The sequence below is a fragment of the Strigops habroptila genome, chromosome Z, assembly GCF_004027225.2.
Source record: "Strigops habroptila isolate Jane chromosome Z, bStrHab1.2.pri, whole genome shotgun sequence".
Lineage (NCBI taxonomy): Eukaryota > Metazoa > Chordata > Aves > Psittaciformes > Psittacidae > Strigops > Strigops habroptila.
This window is the reverse complement of record NC_044302.2, coordinates 36858941-36878126: the sequence shown is the minus strand read 5'-3', so window position 1 is coordinate 36878126 and position 19186 is coordinate 36858941. Positions and strand designations below refer to the sequence as shown.

At 42.1% G+C, this 19186-nt stretch overlaps 1 protein-coding gene across 1 annotated transcript; it reads left to right on the top strand.

Annotated features, from left to right (window-relative positions):
* The first annotated feature begins 281 nt into the window (after positions 1 to 281).
* Positions 282 to 18897, top strand: TRIM36 (tripartite motif containing 36). The gene is made up of 10 exons (XM_030470598.1): positions 282 to 485; positions 1352 to 1583; positions 9087 to 9424; positions 12283 to 12429; positions 13456 to 13551; positions 14465 to 14718; positions 15381 to 15505; positions 16049 to 16342; positions 16636 to 16933; positions 18454 to 18897. The coding sequence occupies exons 1-10, from the start codon at positions 459 to 461 to the stop codon at positions 18809 to 18811; spliced, it is 2169 nt and encodes a 722-aa protein (XP_030326458.1). The 5' UTR covers positions 282 to 458; the 3' UTR covers positions 18812 to 18897.
* Positions 18898 to 19186: the final 289 nt, after the last annotated feature.

The window sequence follows — 19186 nt, the reverse complement described above, 5'->3', positions numbered from 1 at the left end:
CAGGTTGCCCAAAGAAATGATAAATGCTCCATCCCTGGCAGTGTTCAAGGCCAGGTTGGACAGAATCTTGGGCGACAAGGTCTGGTGTGAGGTGTCCCTGACCATGGCGGGGGGGTTGGAATTAGATGATTGTGAGGTCCTCTCCACCCCGAACCATTCTCTGAGCCTACGGCTCTAGGGCTCCACGAACACTCCCGGCCGCTGCGATGAGGGAAGCGGAGGAGGGGTGTCCGGGGGGCGGCTCTGGCAGGCCTTGCACCGCGCTGCCCCCTTCCGGCCCCTCCGCCGCTGCGGGCGTGGCGCCGCCGGTGCCAGGTGCTGCTCGCCATTGTGCGCTGGGCGCGGCCTCTCGCCCCGCCCCAGCGCCAGGCACTGCGTCCCCCCTCCGCCTCGGCGGACGGTGCCCTGCTGTGCTCGCAGCTGCTGCCGCGGAGCTGGCGGGCGCAGGAGGCGTGGGGATGGAGGGCGACCGGCGGGAGAGCGCGGTGAGAGCCGGCAGTGTGTGTGGGGGGGGTGTTTGCCCGGTCTCCGCCCGGCTGGAGCGGTCCCGACGGCAGCCCGCGGTGTGGGGCGGCGGGCACGGCTCGTGCGGAGATCTTCAGCCGGGGCTCGGTGCGCGCAGGGGCTGGGTTTCATTCCCGTGAATGAAGCTGGTGTAGTTCGGCGGCGGGCTGGACAGTCGCGGACACGGCAGGGAGCGGGCGCCGGGCAGCCGGTGCCGCAGGAAGGAGGTGCCCCCGGAAGCCAGCGCCAGCCGGCTGTGGGTTCGTTAACTTGCCGAAGAGCTGCACTGATGCACAGGCGGGTCTTTGTGCGTCAAACGAGCAAACAAATAATGTTCCTGACTCGAGCTACTAGCCTAATGAAGTCAGAATAGTTTCTCCTTAAATGTGAATTACAGGGCAGGGAAGCCTGTTGTTGAACCAGCCTGACATTTTATTTCCTTTTTTCTTTTTTTTTTTTCTTTCTTCTTGAAAAGCGTGGGAGCAAGCCGAATTAAACGTGTATTCCTATTGTTAGGAAGTATGGTTGCTATCATCTCACTTGGTCCTTGAGCGGAATTAAGACTACTCCCCTCCCCTCTTTTTCTTCCCCTGCAATGCAGACATGACCTAAAGATGAACTGAATTCGCCTAGTGGCAGCGTTCGTTTGAGTAGAAATGAATGTTGTCAGTGCTCTCATAAATGTTAATTTATATTTGTTTGGCGGGTTAACTGGAGGACTGCTTCAAATGAGCTAGAACTGTGCAGCAATTGTTCAACAGAGCTGGGGTTTGGTGACAGACAGCTGTGCCATGCTGGCTCGTGTTCTCTGCGCTTACATTTGTTTCTCCCTCTTTCTGTCATGAAGGTTGCCATTAAGGGGTTTGAAAGAGAGCTCATCTGCCCAGCATGCAAGGAATTATTCACCCATCCGCTGATCCTTCCTTGCCAGCACAGTATCTGTCACAAGTGTGTGAAAGAAATACTATTTGCAGTTGAAGACTCTCTTGCTGATGGAGGTTCCGAATCCTCTAATCAGAGTAGCCCTCGAATTAAAATCTCTTCTAGCATGGACCGAGTTGACAGGATTAGTAGATCAGGTATGTGTCGGGATTTTTGTCCATTTTCCTAATTTAATGTATTAGACTGACTTGAGCTGAATGTTATCTGCACTGGTAAAATGTCTGAGGCGGTTAAAGAGATGGTGACTTAGAGATAGTGCAAGTCTTGTTCATTCTGTGGCAAGAACAATGGGAATATTTTTAAGGACAGTGCACTTTATTTTGTAGATAACAGATTTGTCTTTGTGGCATCCTGTAAATCTTTGTTACCATTGTATGTGTTTGTTCCTGTGTTTCAGTTACACCGAGATGCAATAGCATCATGTTCGATAGTGTTGAGATGTAGATTTCAGCAGTTTTATTGCCTGTCAGTAGTACTGTTGAGGTGGTTATCTCAGGTTTCGGCCAGCCTAAACTCAGTAGTGCCAACTTCCTTTTGAGCCTCCTGCAGACTGTGCACATGGTAGTTTTGTCCTACCTGTTTCATTATGCTTACTGTAAGTAATTTTCCATAGATGATGATCATTGCGGAATTGGGGGCAGATGACTATAAGAAGACTGTACCAACAATCTCCTTCAGCGTGGTCTGCTCAAAGGAGTGCTTGGCTCTTGGGCTCACGCTTATTGTGATATCCCACTAGAAAGATTCTTAAGCTGTCTGTATAATCCATGGAGAAGTTGATCTGCTTTTACATAGGTACACTGAAAGTGCTTTGTGCTTGCTGTACGTCTCGAAAGAAATGTGATCTTGGCTTTTAGGCTTCCTTCTGACATAATTATCCACTTTAAAACCACACTGCACGGTACTCTGGAAGAGTTGCCCACAAGAAAAACCCTAAAGCTGTGTCTTGCGTTTCACGTATTACTAATGTTCATCTTCCCAGTTTCCGAAGTTCAAATGTTTTATTTCACCTGCTTCTCTTATAAAACTCCTCAGTTGTTAGTACTGGTACTCTTTCAAATTGGTTTGATGAGTGAATGTTGTGTTTGCTGTAGCTGGGCTGGTTGAAGCTTACATGATTTGCATGAATCCCCAAACTAAATGGCTAGTTATCTTCATTACAGTCCTATTTTATGGATGTGGGGTGTGCAGTCCCACAGCCACTGTTTAGCTCTGCATACACGTCAGCTGCTTTCTTACTGCAGTGTTACTTGATGTTTGAATGAATAGAGCCTTTGGTGCCTGCCTTCTCCCAAATCCAAGCCTGTTTCCTTTTTCCTCAGTAAGCATAATGTTCTGGCATGGTGTTGCGTACATGGATTGATGTGGTTGCTGGTTTCCACTGTGGATTTATGTTTTTACAAGGTGGACATCAGAGTGCTTAGGGAGTGGTAGGTCTACTGGGGGCAGCCTGACCTCCCTGTGAAGGCTGTGGCTTGTGGAGTGTGGGAGAATCAGACAGGCTGCCTGTGGGGAGAAGCCCCCATGCTGCCTTCAGCAGCATAAGTGAGGAGGTAATGCTTTATCTCCCATCAGAAGCTGCTCTCCAGCTGGCTCTCATTCAGGCAGTGATCTAGGGCCACACAGCCTGCGCATGGTGCTGTGGCTAAGTGTGCCCTGTGCTTGAAGGAGGCCGTAGTCTCTTGAGAACCTGGCATTTAATTACTACTAGATGTGCAGAGATTCAGTTTGCAGTGCTGCCGTAGTTGTTGGCTGCTCTTAGAATCACAGAATCACAGACCTGTTTGTGGTGCTCCTGCCTGCCACGAGATACATGCATGCAAGTTGTTGCTGGGGTTCTAATCTTTAAATCCACAGCAGCCTGCCATCATCCGAGCAAACTGATGGAAAGTTATGTGTGTTATCTTCTCATCGCACCTACTAGTTGAGGGAGGTTAATGCTTTCCGAAAGATTTCATACCTGTTAATGAGTAGTAGCAAGCGAAGGTTGAAACATGAAAATAATAGTCTTCCCCTCTTCTTCCAAAGAGTGTTTGGGCAGATGCACATCACAGGAAAATTATCATCTTGGACAGTTCACATTTGCAAAATGGAAAATATATGGAAATGGGAGCTTTAAGGAATATATTTGGATATTCAGGTTAAACTGTGTTCACTTCTAATGTTGCAGGCAGAGTTCCATTGCTATGTGGAGTGTGAGATTTGTGCTCAGACGTTTGGTACCAGTAACGTTCAAACAGCTCGCAATTTATATTTCTACAATTCTCGTCCTGCATCTGAAGCACCCATAGTGTGCATTGCCTTGGTTAATTTGTTTTATGATACTCAGGGGGATTTGTAATAAAACAGCTCCTTAAGAGAGAAAATGTATAGGAAAAATCCAGAGTGGGGCCTCACATGACAAAAACCCCACATTTTTCAAATTGGGTCAAAAGACTGTTATACTTGAAAATGTATATGACAACTTCCTGCTGTGGGTTTTTTCCTTCTCTTTCTTTCCCACTTAAGGGCATCCCTACTATCCCCATGAGGAGTATCATCTATTTAAAATGATTTTGGCATTTAAATTCTTGAGATGCCAGAAGGAATTTGTCCATGTTTTGTATTTGCTGTGAACACACATCTCACATTTACAAATACGGTTTATTTTAATGTAAAAAGGCTGGAACCACTAGAACTCTCCATTTCTCAGTTGAAATGGAGCATATGTGCTTCTTCAAATCTAATGTGGTGGTTTTTTAAAAAAACCCCACTGTTGTATATAAAATAATTTTTGATCAAAAAGAAGTATGTTGCATATAAAATGAAAATAAAGGCTATTTCTTATTGCTAATCCATTTTCTGTAATGTTAGTTTAATTACAGTCTTGGTGTAATTAGAGTAGAGTGTATGTTGACACTTGTGCTGCACTGATGGATGGTGCAGAAACAGAATGTCTGAAATACCTCTCCCTGCACCCCACCCCAAATCTCTTCTTTCTCCCTTTTTCTGTTCTGCTTAAATACTACAGTTGTTTCACCTGCTAGGTAATTAAACATTCTTTCCTTTCAGCCCTGCTGGAGTTTAACAGCCACAGGAGAGAAAACAGTTGATTTTCGTTTAAACCATTGTAAACCAATGGTATATCTCATTTTTGGGTTTCTAAATGGCTTTCTGTTCATTGTTCACAGCCTCACAGAGGAGGTCTTTTGGGTGGAGAGGTAGAAATGCTTCATTTCTTGTATTGGCTAGAGGTAGTCTGGCATTTAGATCTCGAGTTAAATATTGTTGGTTAGCATATAGCTTTCTGTCAGTGGTCAAGTCCACAAAATGACTTTTGCAGTGAGCAAAGGTACAGCAAAGGACTTCTATAAGGAAAGCTTTTCATTCTGTTTAACACTGACTTAAAGGTCAACTGGACTGGAATTCAATTAGGAGTTGATTTTTTTTTTATTTTTTTTTTTTTCCCCCCTCTTCTGTCTGAACATACATTGGTGGGTGCAAAACCTCTTCTCTTTAAATAAAACCCCAACAGTCACCCCCCTGCCCCATGCTTTTTAATTTTCAAGAGTTTAGATGGTAAAGTTCCAGTGAAAATGCTGACTTACTGGTAGTGAAGTATAGTTATTGGATCGATCTTTGTAACATTGGGAGCTTGCAGTTGGCCATAGCTTTTAAATGGAAGATAATACTGGTTCTTCATTGTATCTGAGCCTGCTTAATTTGATAAAGAAGCAGACTGAAATTTATACCATGTTAATCCGAGTAGTAGTTCTGGATCTGGCAATTTAGCATGGCACATGGAATATATGGGGAAACCTAAATATTTCAAATTGAGATGTTTGGTATGCTTAGTGACACAGTTGTGTGGAAGGATAGCCAGTGTCTCTTTGGTTTAAATACATCTCCTTTCCAAAAATGAACTAGTCTGAGCATTTCAGCCACTGCATGGGCTTGTTAATATAAATATTTCTTCCCCCCTCCCCCCCCCCCTTTTTTTTTTTTTGATGTGACGCACTGTCAGAAGTAGCAAAAAAACCCACAAAGCTCCATGTTGCCAAAATATTGGCAGGCACACGAGCAATCCATATAAGTACTGTGTCCTCCAAGAAAGACATGAACTGAGGTAAACACAAATCTGAACTTCACACTCCGTGGAGGACAGGAAATGGGAAAAAGATTAATTGACTCAGTTGAAGACTGAAAGTGTCATAAAACAAGGATACTGTAGGACACCATCAGAGCTTTTGGGAAGCTGTGCTTATTTGCTCTTTTTGCACACCCTTGATTGTGGAAGATAAAAGTGTCTGAAAATGACATTTTGCAGCTAATGACTTACCTCACATTTGCTTGTTGCCTTTTTCTTTTCTTTCTTCCTAAAAATCATTCCAAAAGTAGTAACTGAGGTTGGGAGGGGGAGGAGGGGGGGGAAGTGTGGGGAGGTGACAGTATACATTTATATATTTTTAAAAACTTATATGAGAATCCAGTTGACTTTTAAAATCTTTTTTTTTTTTTTTAAGTTCTCATACCACAAATTCTGGTGATCCTGCTTACTTGAAAAGCATAATTTTATCTTTAAGATGTCTTACCCCTTTGCAAACAACCAGCTGGAGATTGGGCTTTTCAACATTTTAAGTGTTGGTACCTCTTCTTTGGAAGAGGACATTTAAACATTGTCTTTAAAAGACATACGATTGTTCTTTGACTTTAGTCTTTGCTGTCTGTATCACTGTATCTGAGTTTGGAGTCTAAGCAGGAGTGTATGTTGTGCTAATTTTTTAGTTACTGATCAAGCTATTCAGTGCAAGTGGAGCAGTCTGTTTACAAACCACAGCGGAAAATTTCTTTTGAGGATTCCTGATGATTTCACAAAATACATGTTGTAAACCGGATCGGCAAAGTGTAAAATAGAATATAGTGAGGACCTAAGTTTCTCTGATCTGCACAGCTAATATGACTACGAAATCCACGGCTTTTGCTCTTCTGTTTTGTATATAAGCAAATTCAGTTCTAGCAAACTGGATATAAGGCAGATAGGAAAGACGGTGCTGTAAGCACTGATGAAGTAACAAAGTACTTTTTTCCTGGTTTTTTTGTTGTTTTGTTTTTTAATAGGAGTGTAGAAATCCTATAAGCAGAAAGCAGACTAATTCTTACTGCATGTTAGTTGATGTTTCAACACTCACTAGGCAAAAAGAGGATGTTTCCATACTTTGAGAATTTAAGTGGCAGAGCACACCAAGGAGCTTAGCAAATAAGCTTCCATGGTTTAAAACAGCGTGGGGAGAAACCTTAGTTCTTAGAGTGCTGTCAGTGAAAAGGGATGAGACGTCTGAAGGTGCACAGGACTTCCTTGATACTGGGTTGCTTTCTGTAAGCAGTATCACCAGTTGCAGAGCTTACAACTGGTCTACCACGGGCAGAATGAAAGGCCTCCATTGAAATGGAACTGAACTCACCTTTGAGTTTAACAAACGCCCCTTCCACATTTGAGCCACTTGAGCCAGACTTGAAATGCTGCTGGATACAAATTTCAGATTGTATTTTTAAACTTGACCACTGCACGATGTTGTTTTTCTTTTGTTATCTTGCTTCGTCATTGCTTGCTCTCTGCTATAGCATACTGCTTGTAGGCAGCCCCTGTACCTATGACACTGTATCATTATTTTATTAGTTTTTGCAAATATAAGTGTTTTGGGTTGCTTTCTGTAGTTGGTGACTGCATGACACTGCATGTGAAATCATCTCTGGTTAGGCCATTGTAGAAGTCTGTGTAGAAGATCTGTGTTCCTGTGTGCAGTGCTAGCTTGGAGCATATGTTGGAAATACAGAAATACAGTTTTGTGTTTCACTGCTGTTGCTGAGCATTGCATGTGTGTCTTGCTGTGTACACCAAGTAACAGGTACTGCAGCATGTGCAGTTTGGGCAACTAATTCAGTTCAAGTAAGTAGTAAAACAAAAAAACCCAAAATCTCTGCTTCCCTTAGCCAGAGAGTTGTATGCCGGTGCCTTGTGTCCCCTGTACTGTTCTGTAGATGCAGTCTAGTTGGTCCACTCAGAACCTACAGAAAGACATGAGACCAGCGAGGTTTGGGACTGCCAGCCTGTATGTGCTTACTCATGCTCTGGTTGTTGCTTGTTAGGTGACAGTCAAGCATAACTACCATGGGGCACATTTGAAAGATTTTTAAAGGAACTAGTTCCTTATAGGAGTATTGGTTTGTGGGTGGTTTGGGGTTTTTTGTTTGTTGGCTTGTTTTTTCCTTTTTGTGTGGTGGTTTGTTTTGTGTGTGGGGTTTTTATTTTTGTTTGTTTGTTTTTTAAGAGACTGGATAGGAGGGGACATGCTAGAGACATGATAGGAAGGGACGTTTTAGATTGTTGTGTTAAGCAGCTGTAGAAGTGGCACAAGGCAAGCGTCTTCTGAGTAATATCAAAGGACACTTCAAAAAGAGATGAAGCATCATTGTTTCTGATGAAAAGATACTGACTAAATACAGATGAAGAAGAATCAATTTCAACCCAGAGAATTCAGCTTAAAGTCATGCCTTCATTTACAAATCTGTTAGGTATAACAACATGCAGTCCTCTCAAAAGGATCTTAAAACCACATTCCAGCTACAGCAGATAGGGTTTTTTTGTTTGTTTCTTTGCCAGAGGAAGCTGAGAGGATACATGTCAAGCCTGAACATTTGCCTAGCCTGCTTCAGAAATACATAAAGGACTCTTTTTCACAGCTGTGCCCCGTGAGTTCATGCGTGAGGCACTGGGATGCCCTCCCTGTTTGATAGCCTCAAGAATATTACCCTGTAAATAGCTTTGGGTTTGTGAGCCATTCCCTTGAACAGGCTCCAGGGGCTCCTCAGGCTTGCAGCTTTACTTGAGCCTTTGATCACTTCAGTTTGGATAGGAGGGGAAATTTTTGCATAGCTGGTAGGAGTGCAGCTTGTCTGCTTTCTGCTGTCCCTTTTTGAAATGCAGAGAGACGTAACACCCTATGTAACTGCAGATCTGTGGTTCCCCAGTTCAGGGTAGAAGAATCTTCCAGACATAACCATCTCAGCATTCCCTTTGGTGTGTGTGGCTTTATTTGGCTGAGATATCATACTGGTAATATCTAGTTCTCTTGTTTTTCCACCCCCCCCTTTTTTTTTTTCCTAATGATGCCCGTTGGGATGAGCCAAATAAGTTCGACTCACCTAAAGCAAACTTTAGGGAGCTCGAAGTTTGCTGTATTTGTCTGGGAATAATTTGTCTCACTCTGGGAATAAGCGTCTTTCACTTCGCTCTGTTACAAAGCTGTTGCTCTCTCTGTGGCCAGCCAGTTAGCCTAAAACTAAAATTTTCCTGAAGGTTCTGTGTTCAGCGTTTTGAAAGGCTGCAGCTTGAGTGCATCTAAAACTAGATGAAGATAGGATTGGAATAGCTAAATTAATCTTACCACAGAATTAATTTTAGAGTAGTAGTTTATAATGTCCCTTGGACTCACGCATTTCACTACCTTGTTATGGTAAATGTATTCTCTTTGGTTTGGCAGACTGCATATGAATTGGTAATCTAGTGTTTTGGACAATGTGCTTTGATAGTTTGGAATTGGTTCGTAAACTACTGTGCTACTCCCTTTAAACGTCTTCTGTTTATGCTCCTCCTAAATCAGGTGTCTACACAGGCAGAAAACACAATTCACTGACTCCTAGATCTAGTCTGTTTCCTTGTCCGGGTTGCCAGCGGGATATTGATCTTGGAGAACGTGGCATCAATGGCTTATTTCGCAACTTTACTTTGGAAACCATTGTGGAAAGATACAGGCAGGCAGCCAGGGCAGCCATTGCTATTATGTGCGATTTCTGCAAACCTCCACTTCAAGAGTCCACGAAGAGCTGCATGGACTGCAGTGCAAGCTATTGCAATGAATGTTTCAAAATACACCATCCTTGGGGAACTGTGAAAGCCCAGCATGAATATGTCGGACCAACCACCAACTTCAGACCCAAGGTAAGCATACAGTACCTTATAGGATTTGCGTTGCAGCATTCATATACATAGAGCTTCGGGCGCATCTGTGCAACAGTGGGTGCTTTCTAGGACATTGCTGCTTTATTGTCTATTGCTGTTTTTTGAGGGCACCATATGCCTTTGTTATTGTTGATGCTCAAGTGGTTGTTATTGAAAATGACATTGAGAACGTATTTGAAGGGGACCCTAAAAATAAGGATTGGGGGTTTTTTTCTTTTTTTTTTTTATTTTGGGGAATGGGGATTGTGTTATTTGTGATTTGGATCCTTTTTTTCTTTTTTTGGAAGACTTCATGATCTTGAACATCTAGAGTGGCAGTGATTTTTGATAGAAGTCGAGTTAAGGAGGATGCCTGTGTGAGTAAGCTTAAAAACCCCAACGCAACCGGCCTCCCCTGCCCCATTAAGGCAGCTTCCCTTTGGATGTTTTGTGCCTGAATTTGATGATCACAAAGTGTCTTCTTCCTCTCCTCCTTCCTTGCATCTAGCAATAGCAAAAGGTGGAGTTCAGGTCTCTGCTGTTATTACACTGTTGGGTTTTTTTTAGCTTTAGCGTAAGAGAAATGTAATGGGCAGTTTTCTGCTTTACACAGTGCTATTGCTGTTGCCGCATTCGGACAGAGCAGGATAGTTGCAACGTGCAGTTACCTTTGTTTGTCCTGCTAAGTGTAGTGCAGAACGTGGCAGTGCCCTACTCAATTTAATTACATGACATGAGGAATTGTCACAGCTGCCATCTGTGTAGCAAGGGACCACTGTAGGTCTTAATGTCTGAGCACTCACTGTGTGCCGGTGACCAGTGACCTCACTGGAGGTCCCGCATATGTCTGAAATGCTGATCTTCAAGGAGTCCTGATTATTTTTGATCATATTAAGTAAATTTTATTAATGTGCTGTGCATAAGAAGGGCTTGACTAGTGGTGTACCTTCATTCTGAGGCTGGAAAAATTTGAGCCTCAAAAGTTAGTGAGCTGGCAGACAGTGAACATCCAGAAGTCCACTTAGTGCTGTTTTTCTTAAATCTAACACATTTATTCCAGTCAAAAAGAAGCATGTGCTTTAATATGTGCTAGCACGCAGCTATCTTTGTGAAGTGTCCATCTATTGGATAAACAAGTAAGGTAAAAGTTTGCATGCTGTCTTCCAGTTCTTAATCTAAAATGCGGTAGAGCTCCTTAAAAGTTTGCTTCTATGGTATCTAAACCCTCACTGCTTACTAACATTCTTACTTAAAGGAATTCTGCATTCCTACATACAGACTAATCTGGGTTTAAAAGTCAGTAGCTGAACTCTGCTGAAGCAGAGCAAAGGGGGGAGAAGTGGTTTAGATCATCCTGATACATCAAGTGTGTGTAATTTAGCTTTTTTAATCGTGTGAAGACAGATGTACTGTTTAAAAACAAAAAAAACCCCTCAAACAGAAAGAAAGAAAAGTGCATTTTTTCATTGCACTGCATTGTTAAGACCTGACCTGAATGCAGAGTATTTTCTGGTCTCCCAAACAATATTCCCAGTCATCACTTGAATTTACAACCAGACTGAAGAGCACCTTGTAATGTGTGGTGGGGATAGGAGAAGCACATACTGGGCTGATCTTGAATTTTTAAAGAGCTAGACTAGGTAGTCTGCTGACCTTTTCTATCTTTAGCTTGCAGGCTGTAATTCTTGCTTTTATGATAAGATGAATAAAAATACATGGCTTCTGTTAAGTGTTGCTATGCACTGCTGTGGAAAGCACAAGCCTAAGATAATATTTCAGGCTTGAAATGGTGTGCAATTTTAGCTTACTGTGTCCATATCTATGCAACTCAAAATTTTGTATTTTTGTGCCCTTTCATGTCTTTTATTTTTTTTTTTTGGAAAGACTGTGGTAAAAGATGATACTTCTAAAGTTAGAGTACTGACAGTGCTGTTTCGTTCTTCTCCTTGACTTGAAACTGAACAGCTTTATCAAGAGCTCTTCTTTGGTAACATGCAGTAGACAGACTCGAGTGTTATCTTTAGGTGCTCTGGGATGAGGCAAACATTTAGGTTTTTTTAACACCCGCTGTCCCTCACTTTAGATGGTTTTATCTGTGCTTGAGCCTGGAGTTGAGCAGCAATATTTTTGCCCTCTTAGAGTAGTTAGTTCAAGATGTTCAGTCTTTGAAAGGTGATTTTTAGTGAACACCGTTTTTTCACATTGCTGTTCAAACTGATACTGAATTAGTGTTAAGCATGAACAACTTGTAATTGGAGTCAGAGAGAAAATCGAAACCCTGGAGCCTTTTGTCTTTAAAATGACTGTGACTGGTGGGGGTGGCGGCTGCACTTTGTTGCTCTAAGATTAATGGCTATGTGGCTGATCAGAGTCTAGCTTAGACTTAAATCATTACAGTATTATTTCAACTCTTGCTTTATGAAAAAGTTCGTAGCTGTTTCAAGACATGTTGCTGTGGACATGGTTAAATTTGACAGGGTGGGTGTGCTGTATATTGCATTTACAATTACAGCTGTGAAGAACAGTGTAGGGAGCTTGTGGCATGCAAACAACTTCAGGGATTAGCAAAGGGTTAATTGCAGTATGGAGGCTACATGAAGTGTACACAGGTATCGCTACAGGTTTATGCACTGTAAATGTTGTGAAGCTGTATGTATTCATCTAGTGGTTTTCACTGGCATGGACAAATATAAAAGGCGTAAGGTAAATTGAATATAAAAAATCCACTGAAGAAACCAGACGCTGCTGTGGGGTGGTTGTTTTGATAGTTTGTTGAGCACCTCAGTTTTTGGAAGTACACCTGTATTCTCTCTGCTCATTCTTTTTTTTTTTTTTTTTTTTTTCCCTCCCTCCCCCAGATTTTGATGTGTCCAGAACATGAAATGGAGAGGGTAAACATGTACTGTGAAATCTGCAGAAGGCCGGTTTGTCATCTTTGTAAACTGGGGGGATGTCATGCAAACCACAGAGTAACAACCATGAGCACTGCCTACAAAACCCTAAAGGTAGAAGTAAATATTGTTGGACGTGGCCTTAAGAAGGGAAAGAGTACTGAGATTCTGCTGTAATGGCAAACTCCCTCTGGCAGAAAGCCAGGATATGTGTTTAGTCACCCGACATGCTGTCGTGCAATATCTGTTAATGTATATATTAGTGGCATAGCAGGTCTGAGAAACTAAGCTGTATTTTCAATGAAGCTTGAAACGTAACCCCTTAAAAGTGCTTCCACCTTATTTTAGTCAATTATACAGCAGACTGATCAATGCAGAAGGTTGAAGCAGTTAATACTTTACAATCTCACTTTTTTTTAGCATAAGTGCCCCTGTGGATTGGGTTAACTGGTACTTCAGAAGCACTCTTGAAAAATTTACATTTGAAGTTATTTGTTGCTACCTTATATGTTTCTAAAATTGCACAGCTGTTGATTCCCTAAGCACAGTACAACAGGGAAGACTTGCAAACATTGCTTTGTTAGTAAAGAATGATTGCAGCTACCTCCTCTTTTTCCTTAACTCTCTTGCTTTCAGGGAGGCAAGAAAAAAAGGACCAGCCCAGCCTGCCTTGTGCTCTTTGGCCTGCTTGCCTGTTTGCAAGGCTTTTCCTGTGTGGCTGTTAACTCTTGCAACTAAAGAAGTTGTGTTGTGCTTTGAACCACTCGCTTCTCTAGAAAATCTTACTACAAATGAGTTAATAAGTAATAAGGCTTTTCTGTAAGTTTTAGTAACGTCCTGTACCATCATGTTCCTACCTAAGAGAGGGTGACTTCTGTGGCTGGGGAGGAACAAGCAGGCTGTTACCTCTGGTCCTCAGAGGCTGTGCTCCCGGTTCTGTTCACAGCAGTGGTGTCACGTCTGTGTGCAGTCACCACAAGTCACTGAGCAGTTCTGCGCAGGGCTGCCGCTCGTAATTGGTGGCAGGCTTTGGTCCCTGTAACGAGATAAACTGAGCACTAGCTGGACGACCTGCCTGCACTGGTTGTCAGTTTGGGTGGGATACATTTATTCTGCCAGCTTGCTGTTTTATTTTAACAGGAGAAGCTTTCAAAAGGTATTGAGTACCTCATCAGTAAGGAGAGCCAGGTGAAAGCTCATATCACGCAGCTGGATCTGCTGCTGAAAGAAACAGAGGTAAGAGTGGCTTGTGGGTTGTTTGGGGATGGTCCGTGCAGGCACAAGTCAGGGACTCAAATTATGTTCAGTGAAGTGTTTCAAATGCTTAGGGATTTTTTTCAGTTAGCCAGGAAAACAATTTCTGAACAGTTCATGCTAGTCCTGAATCCCACACAACCTAATCCTGAAGGTGTGGAAAATTTGGGCAGCATACAGAGGGAGGTTAAGTTTTGGGTGCTACTGTAAATTTAAGTGAAATAAAGCTTATTTGATACTTTAACCAGAGAGAGGTGGGTTAGGCTTAACAGCTCTTGTGTATTCGTGGTGCTACACAATTTACGCTGTTTGCCTTGAGGATTTTGCAGTGAAGTCATAATTAAGGGCAAAACCTCCCTAAAGAAAAATCAGAGCTGAGAGCCCCCATGCAGGATGAAAAATGCGATGGCAGAAATTGCAGGAGCTTGTGGCCCTGCTTATGTCTTGATAAAGGTTGTCTCCATGCTTTCTAGCTCCTTTTATCCAGGGCATTAGTCAGAGGAGACCCTACAGTTCTGAGGGCATATGTGAGAAACTGAGCTGGACCCTTGGTTCAAGGGAAGGTGGAAGAGCATGTAGCTCTTGGACATGAAGACTTCACAGACCAAACTGCTTTTATAGTGCTTTTCCATGAGTTGTTTAAACAAATGCCATGCATAACTCAAGACATAATCAAAGGAGTACTTTCCTGCTCTTCATTCTTTGTGTTAAAATAGTAAATGCTTACTGGCTTGGGTGCAATGCTGGTCACATTTGCAGTGCTGAAGAGCATAACAAAGCTTATTAGTCTTGTCTGTCAAACGGATGACTATATTGCTATGATATCTTGAACAAGTATGTTTCTGTACACAGCCACAGTGCTGTGGAATCTACAGTGTCTTTTGTTCCCTCCTAGTTTAACAGTGAAAGAGCTAAACAAGAAGCATTTCAAAGTTTTGAGAAATTATCTCATGTCCTGGAAGAGAAGAAATTTGCAGCTCTTAGGGCAATTGAAGCTTCTAAGAACTTAAGGCTGGAAAAATTGCAAGCACAAGCAGAAGAATATCAAGGGCTCCTGGAAAATAATGGCCTTGTAGGATATGCTCAAGAAGTGCTTAAAGAAACTGATCCGTCTTGTTTTGTTCAAACAGCAAAACAACTTCACGTCAGGTATCGTAGTTGTCTTTTGTTTGAGGTACAGATACTGTTCGAGGATGTCTGGTCAGTCATGCTCTTTTGACACCTGCTAGCAAAGTAGTGAATACAGTACCTTGTATTACAGAGGCTCAGGAGATGATCCCAGTACCGTTCAGTAAAATTACTACATTACAGTGTGCAATAAGGAACAGCACACCAGAGGGGCTGTGTCCTGTGAACCCCCAGCCTTGTTCTACAGTGGAAGGGCAGTTCATTCAGATCACTGACAGGTTACTTAGAGATTATATTGGGTATTTGCAAGTTAGCCTAACAGGTTTCTTCTGGCTTTAAGCTCTTTGATCTTAATAGTCATTCTCCAATTAGTGCTTCACACCTATTTTGTTCTTTGAACATAATGACCCAGATTGTTAAAATGCTCTGCCAGCTGAAGGAGATTACTCGTACATTATCTTTACACAAGATGCGCAAAAGGCCTTTAAATTTTGCATTTGAATTCTGTCCAGAGAGACAAACCTTTCTGAGTGACTTGAAAACATGTACATGAAACCAGATTTTTTTTTCCTTTTTATTTTTTTTTTTTTTTAAGCAAAACCCGAGTATTTTTACTTCAGGGAATGCACACATGTGAATTCCCTATTCTCTCTTCTGACATCCCTCTGTTTCTGTGCTTTCAGAATCCAAAAAGCTACTGAGTCTCTGAAGAGTTTCAGGCCAGCAGCTGAAAGTACTTTTGAAGACTTTGTGGTGGACATAGCCAAGCAAGAAGAGACCCTTGGTGACTTGACCTTCCATTCCAATGGTAAATTGCAAGAGCCTCAGGTTTTTCTCAACTTATGGCTTTAAGGACTTCTCTGGAAAGAGGCAAAACCTGTGCAAGGCTGCAGTTGCAGAACTCAGTATTGTAACTTGCATTGTGCCTTCTGTCCCTGTGACCTACAGGGCAGCAATGCTAGTTTCAGTGTTGATAGAGAAGCTAAGATGCCATTGCATTCAGTACCAGTTTACACTGGCTTCTAAAATATTGTAGTTAATTGATACTAGGTCTTCCTAGAAGCTTTTTGTTGCATGACAGAAAAGAATAGGTTTTTATAAGGTTTTTTGTTTGTTGTTTTTTTTTTTAGCTGCCAGCAAAAATAAATAATACAACTTTGAAAGTAAAAACAGAAAGGGATTTATTTAAGTGCATGAACAGAACCATCCTCATCTGCACTCTTTGAGTGAGTGGGTTAAATTCCACACACACATAGTGCTATAGCCACTCAACAAAAGGCTTGTATTGTTAATTCTAAACCAATATGTATCTATATTTGTTTTCTTCTCTCCTGAATGTCTGTCATTCCAGGTCTAGAAATACCAGAAATAAATGAATTGCAGAGCAGAATGTACAACAAAGCTCTGATCAGTTGGGAATGGCCTGGGAAGAGAGATGCAGCTGATACATATGTTCTTGAATATCATAAGCTGAATAGAGAAGAGGGGAGTGCAGCGTGGCAGCAGATTGAAGTTTGCAGCAAGAGCAAAGTAATATCCGATCTTGATGACAACAGCAGCTATGCCTTCAGAGTACGAGGATATAAAGGGTCCATCTGTAGTGCTTGGAGCCGAGAAGTTATTTTGCATACACCTCCAGCTCCAGGTATTGGGTTTTCATATGTCCACAAGGTACTGAATCTGTCTTTCGGTGTTAAAAGCTGTAGGTAGTTTCCAGTAGCTCCCAAGTTCTACTGTACTGTTACCAGTTGCATGAATGTTTAGGAGCATAAACAGGTTAAGTAGGTATCATACTGAGATTGTGTTAGCTTGCATGATGTTCCTGGTAGCCTTTAAAAGTGAGAAATTCTAATGCTAGTGTGACTTAAAATATAGTTTATAAGTACAGAAGGCCAGATAATTAACTAAGAGGAAATTTTTCCGGATACTGTTTTTCAGTTTTCAATTTTCTTTTTGATGACAAATGTGGGTACAACAGTGAACGTCTCCTGCTGAACCCAAGAAGAACCTCTGTGGAAAGTAGAGCTGGATTTTCCCTGCTGTTGGGATCTGAGCGCGTGCAGGCTGGATGTTATACGACCCTGGATTACATCATTGGTGACACTGGAATTTCCAAAGGGACACACTTCTGGGCTTTTCATGTGGAACCCTATTCATACTTGGTGAAAGTGGGAGTTGTTTCTAGCAACAAGATGCAGAAATTGTTCCATAATACCCATGATGTAACCAGCCCAAGGTAAATTTTAGACTCTTACTTAATACATGTTTTATATAAGGAAATGGCTTTTAAAAAAAATAAGAGGGGGTCTGGTGTCCATCAGTACACAAGGTGCACCTTACCAGTGGAAAGTGGCTTGAAGGGTATGGTGTAAGTAGGTGGTCCTGTTCATTCGCTGCTATTAGTCCAGAGTCCTGCTTTGTTTCTTTCTGGGAAAGGAATCGGGTTCCTACAGATATCAAGGTATGTCAGTTAAAGCAAGAAGGTAGGGAAAAAAAAAAAAGACAGCGGTTGCAAGACTGAAGCAATGCTTAATTGTCAGTAGTAAGGCTCTTCCTTAATTCCCTTAACATACTAGGTTTGGCAGTCATTCAGAGGTACAATGTTCACTGTGCATATCTGTGTATCTTTGCTGTAGTTTATGTCATGGTGGACTCCAAGTCACTGGCTTGTCCCAGGCTATATGTTCTACTTATGGTAATGGAGTGATATTGAGCACAAGCCAAAGTACAGTGGACAAACCTGGAAAAAAATGTCCGGTTTTCAATTACAGTTGTAGTAAGCCTGGATGTCTCTAGGAACTGCAGGCTGGGAGGCTATCTCCTGGGGGATTCTTCACTTTTTCAGGAATCTAAAAAATAAATTGGCTTCCTCTTGTGTAGCATACTGAAAGTGTAAAAATGCCAGTGTCTTGAGCTGCTTAACATCAGATGGAGACTTTTTGCAAAGGGACAGATTAGAACCTGATTTCCAGATTTCTTTCTCCTTTTCCACACAAGTATCTGAAAAACTTTAGCTGACATGCATCCAGCCTCCACCCAAACAGGCCAAAAAAGCAAATCTAGCTAGGAATTGTCTGCACAGAAGAATGTGTGCTTCTCTGGTCTGTCTTCATCTGGGTACAAAAGTAGGGGGAAAACCATGTAGACCGAACAAATCTGGCTACAGTCTACCTTGTAACCAGCTGGGAAAGGGATTCAGGGAAGTCTCCATGCAGACCACTTAAAACAATCCAAAAAAAAAGCCAACAACCCTTAAACCACTATTTTGTGTTTTGAATTTTAAAGACAATGTAGCAAGCAGCGGCATGGAAAACTCACAGGACAACAGTAATGTTAAATGTATTTACTAGTGTCGTTTAACTTTATTTACATAAAGTTTAAACATATCTTATCTATGGTCATTAGTCATATTCGCTAAACTTCTTCTCAGGTTAACTCATCTATAGCTGTAGGTTCGTTAAGGATTGCCTAACGTGAGTACATTCAGTACGTGAATACATCCGCTCCTTAATAAAGCCTTCTGTGGTCTCATCCCTATTAGTGTTTAGCTGTTACTAATTATTTGAAGTGGCCCAAGTGATTGTTCTCCAGCTATTAAATGCATCTTCCCTCCTGGGTTAGGTGTATTTTTATCCCACAAGGTTTTGCAGGTGATGGCATGATGTTACCTATCTTTACAAAGGTGTTTTCTACAGTTCACGTCACTGATCCCACTTCAGAATCTGACAGGAGCAAATGGTTGTTTTTCTGTTCTAGATACGAGCAAGACAGTGGTCATGACAGTGGGAGTGAAGATGCCTCTTTTGACTTGTCACAGCCTTTCCCACTGGTCACATTAGGCATGAAGAAGTTCTTTATCCCCACGACACCTGCTACTTCCAAGGATGCAGCGAGCAGAATCCTTCCCCTGCCCTCATGCTTGGGCATCTGCCTTGACTGTGACAAAGGCGAGGTGGGGTTTTACGATGCTGGCAGTATGAAATGCCTTTATGAGTGCGAGGTGGACTGCTCTGGCATGATGTACCCAGCATTTGCCTTAATGGGTGGTGCAGCAGTTCATCTTGAAGAACCTGTCACAGCGAAGTATGGGAAGTATGATGACAATGACATCTAGTGCAGAGAGATTACTTATTCCCATTGATGTATTAAGATGGAAAATAAGAATAGAAGAATTCTGCCTTGGTTTTAAGTCCTGATTAATTGCATTCTATGTATGTGTTGCTCACAAGCCTCTGAACCATGTGTTTTTTAAACGCGCAGTTCAGGCACTTTCCACACCACTGGGAGATGTTCTTCCAGGAACTTTCCTGCCTTTCTTGTGATCTGTGAGATGCTGTTCTCCACAGAATTTTTTCCCAGGGGAAAGCAGGGAAGAAGTTTGACTAGCAACCAAAATTATTCTTTGGGGTAGAAATCTGCCTTCTATGTAACTTAAATCCTTACACAGTTTTGCTTTTAATGAAGTCAAAGCTGACAGTGTGATTGCTGT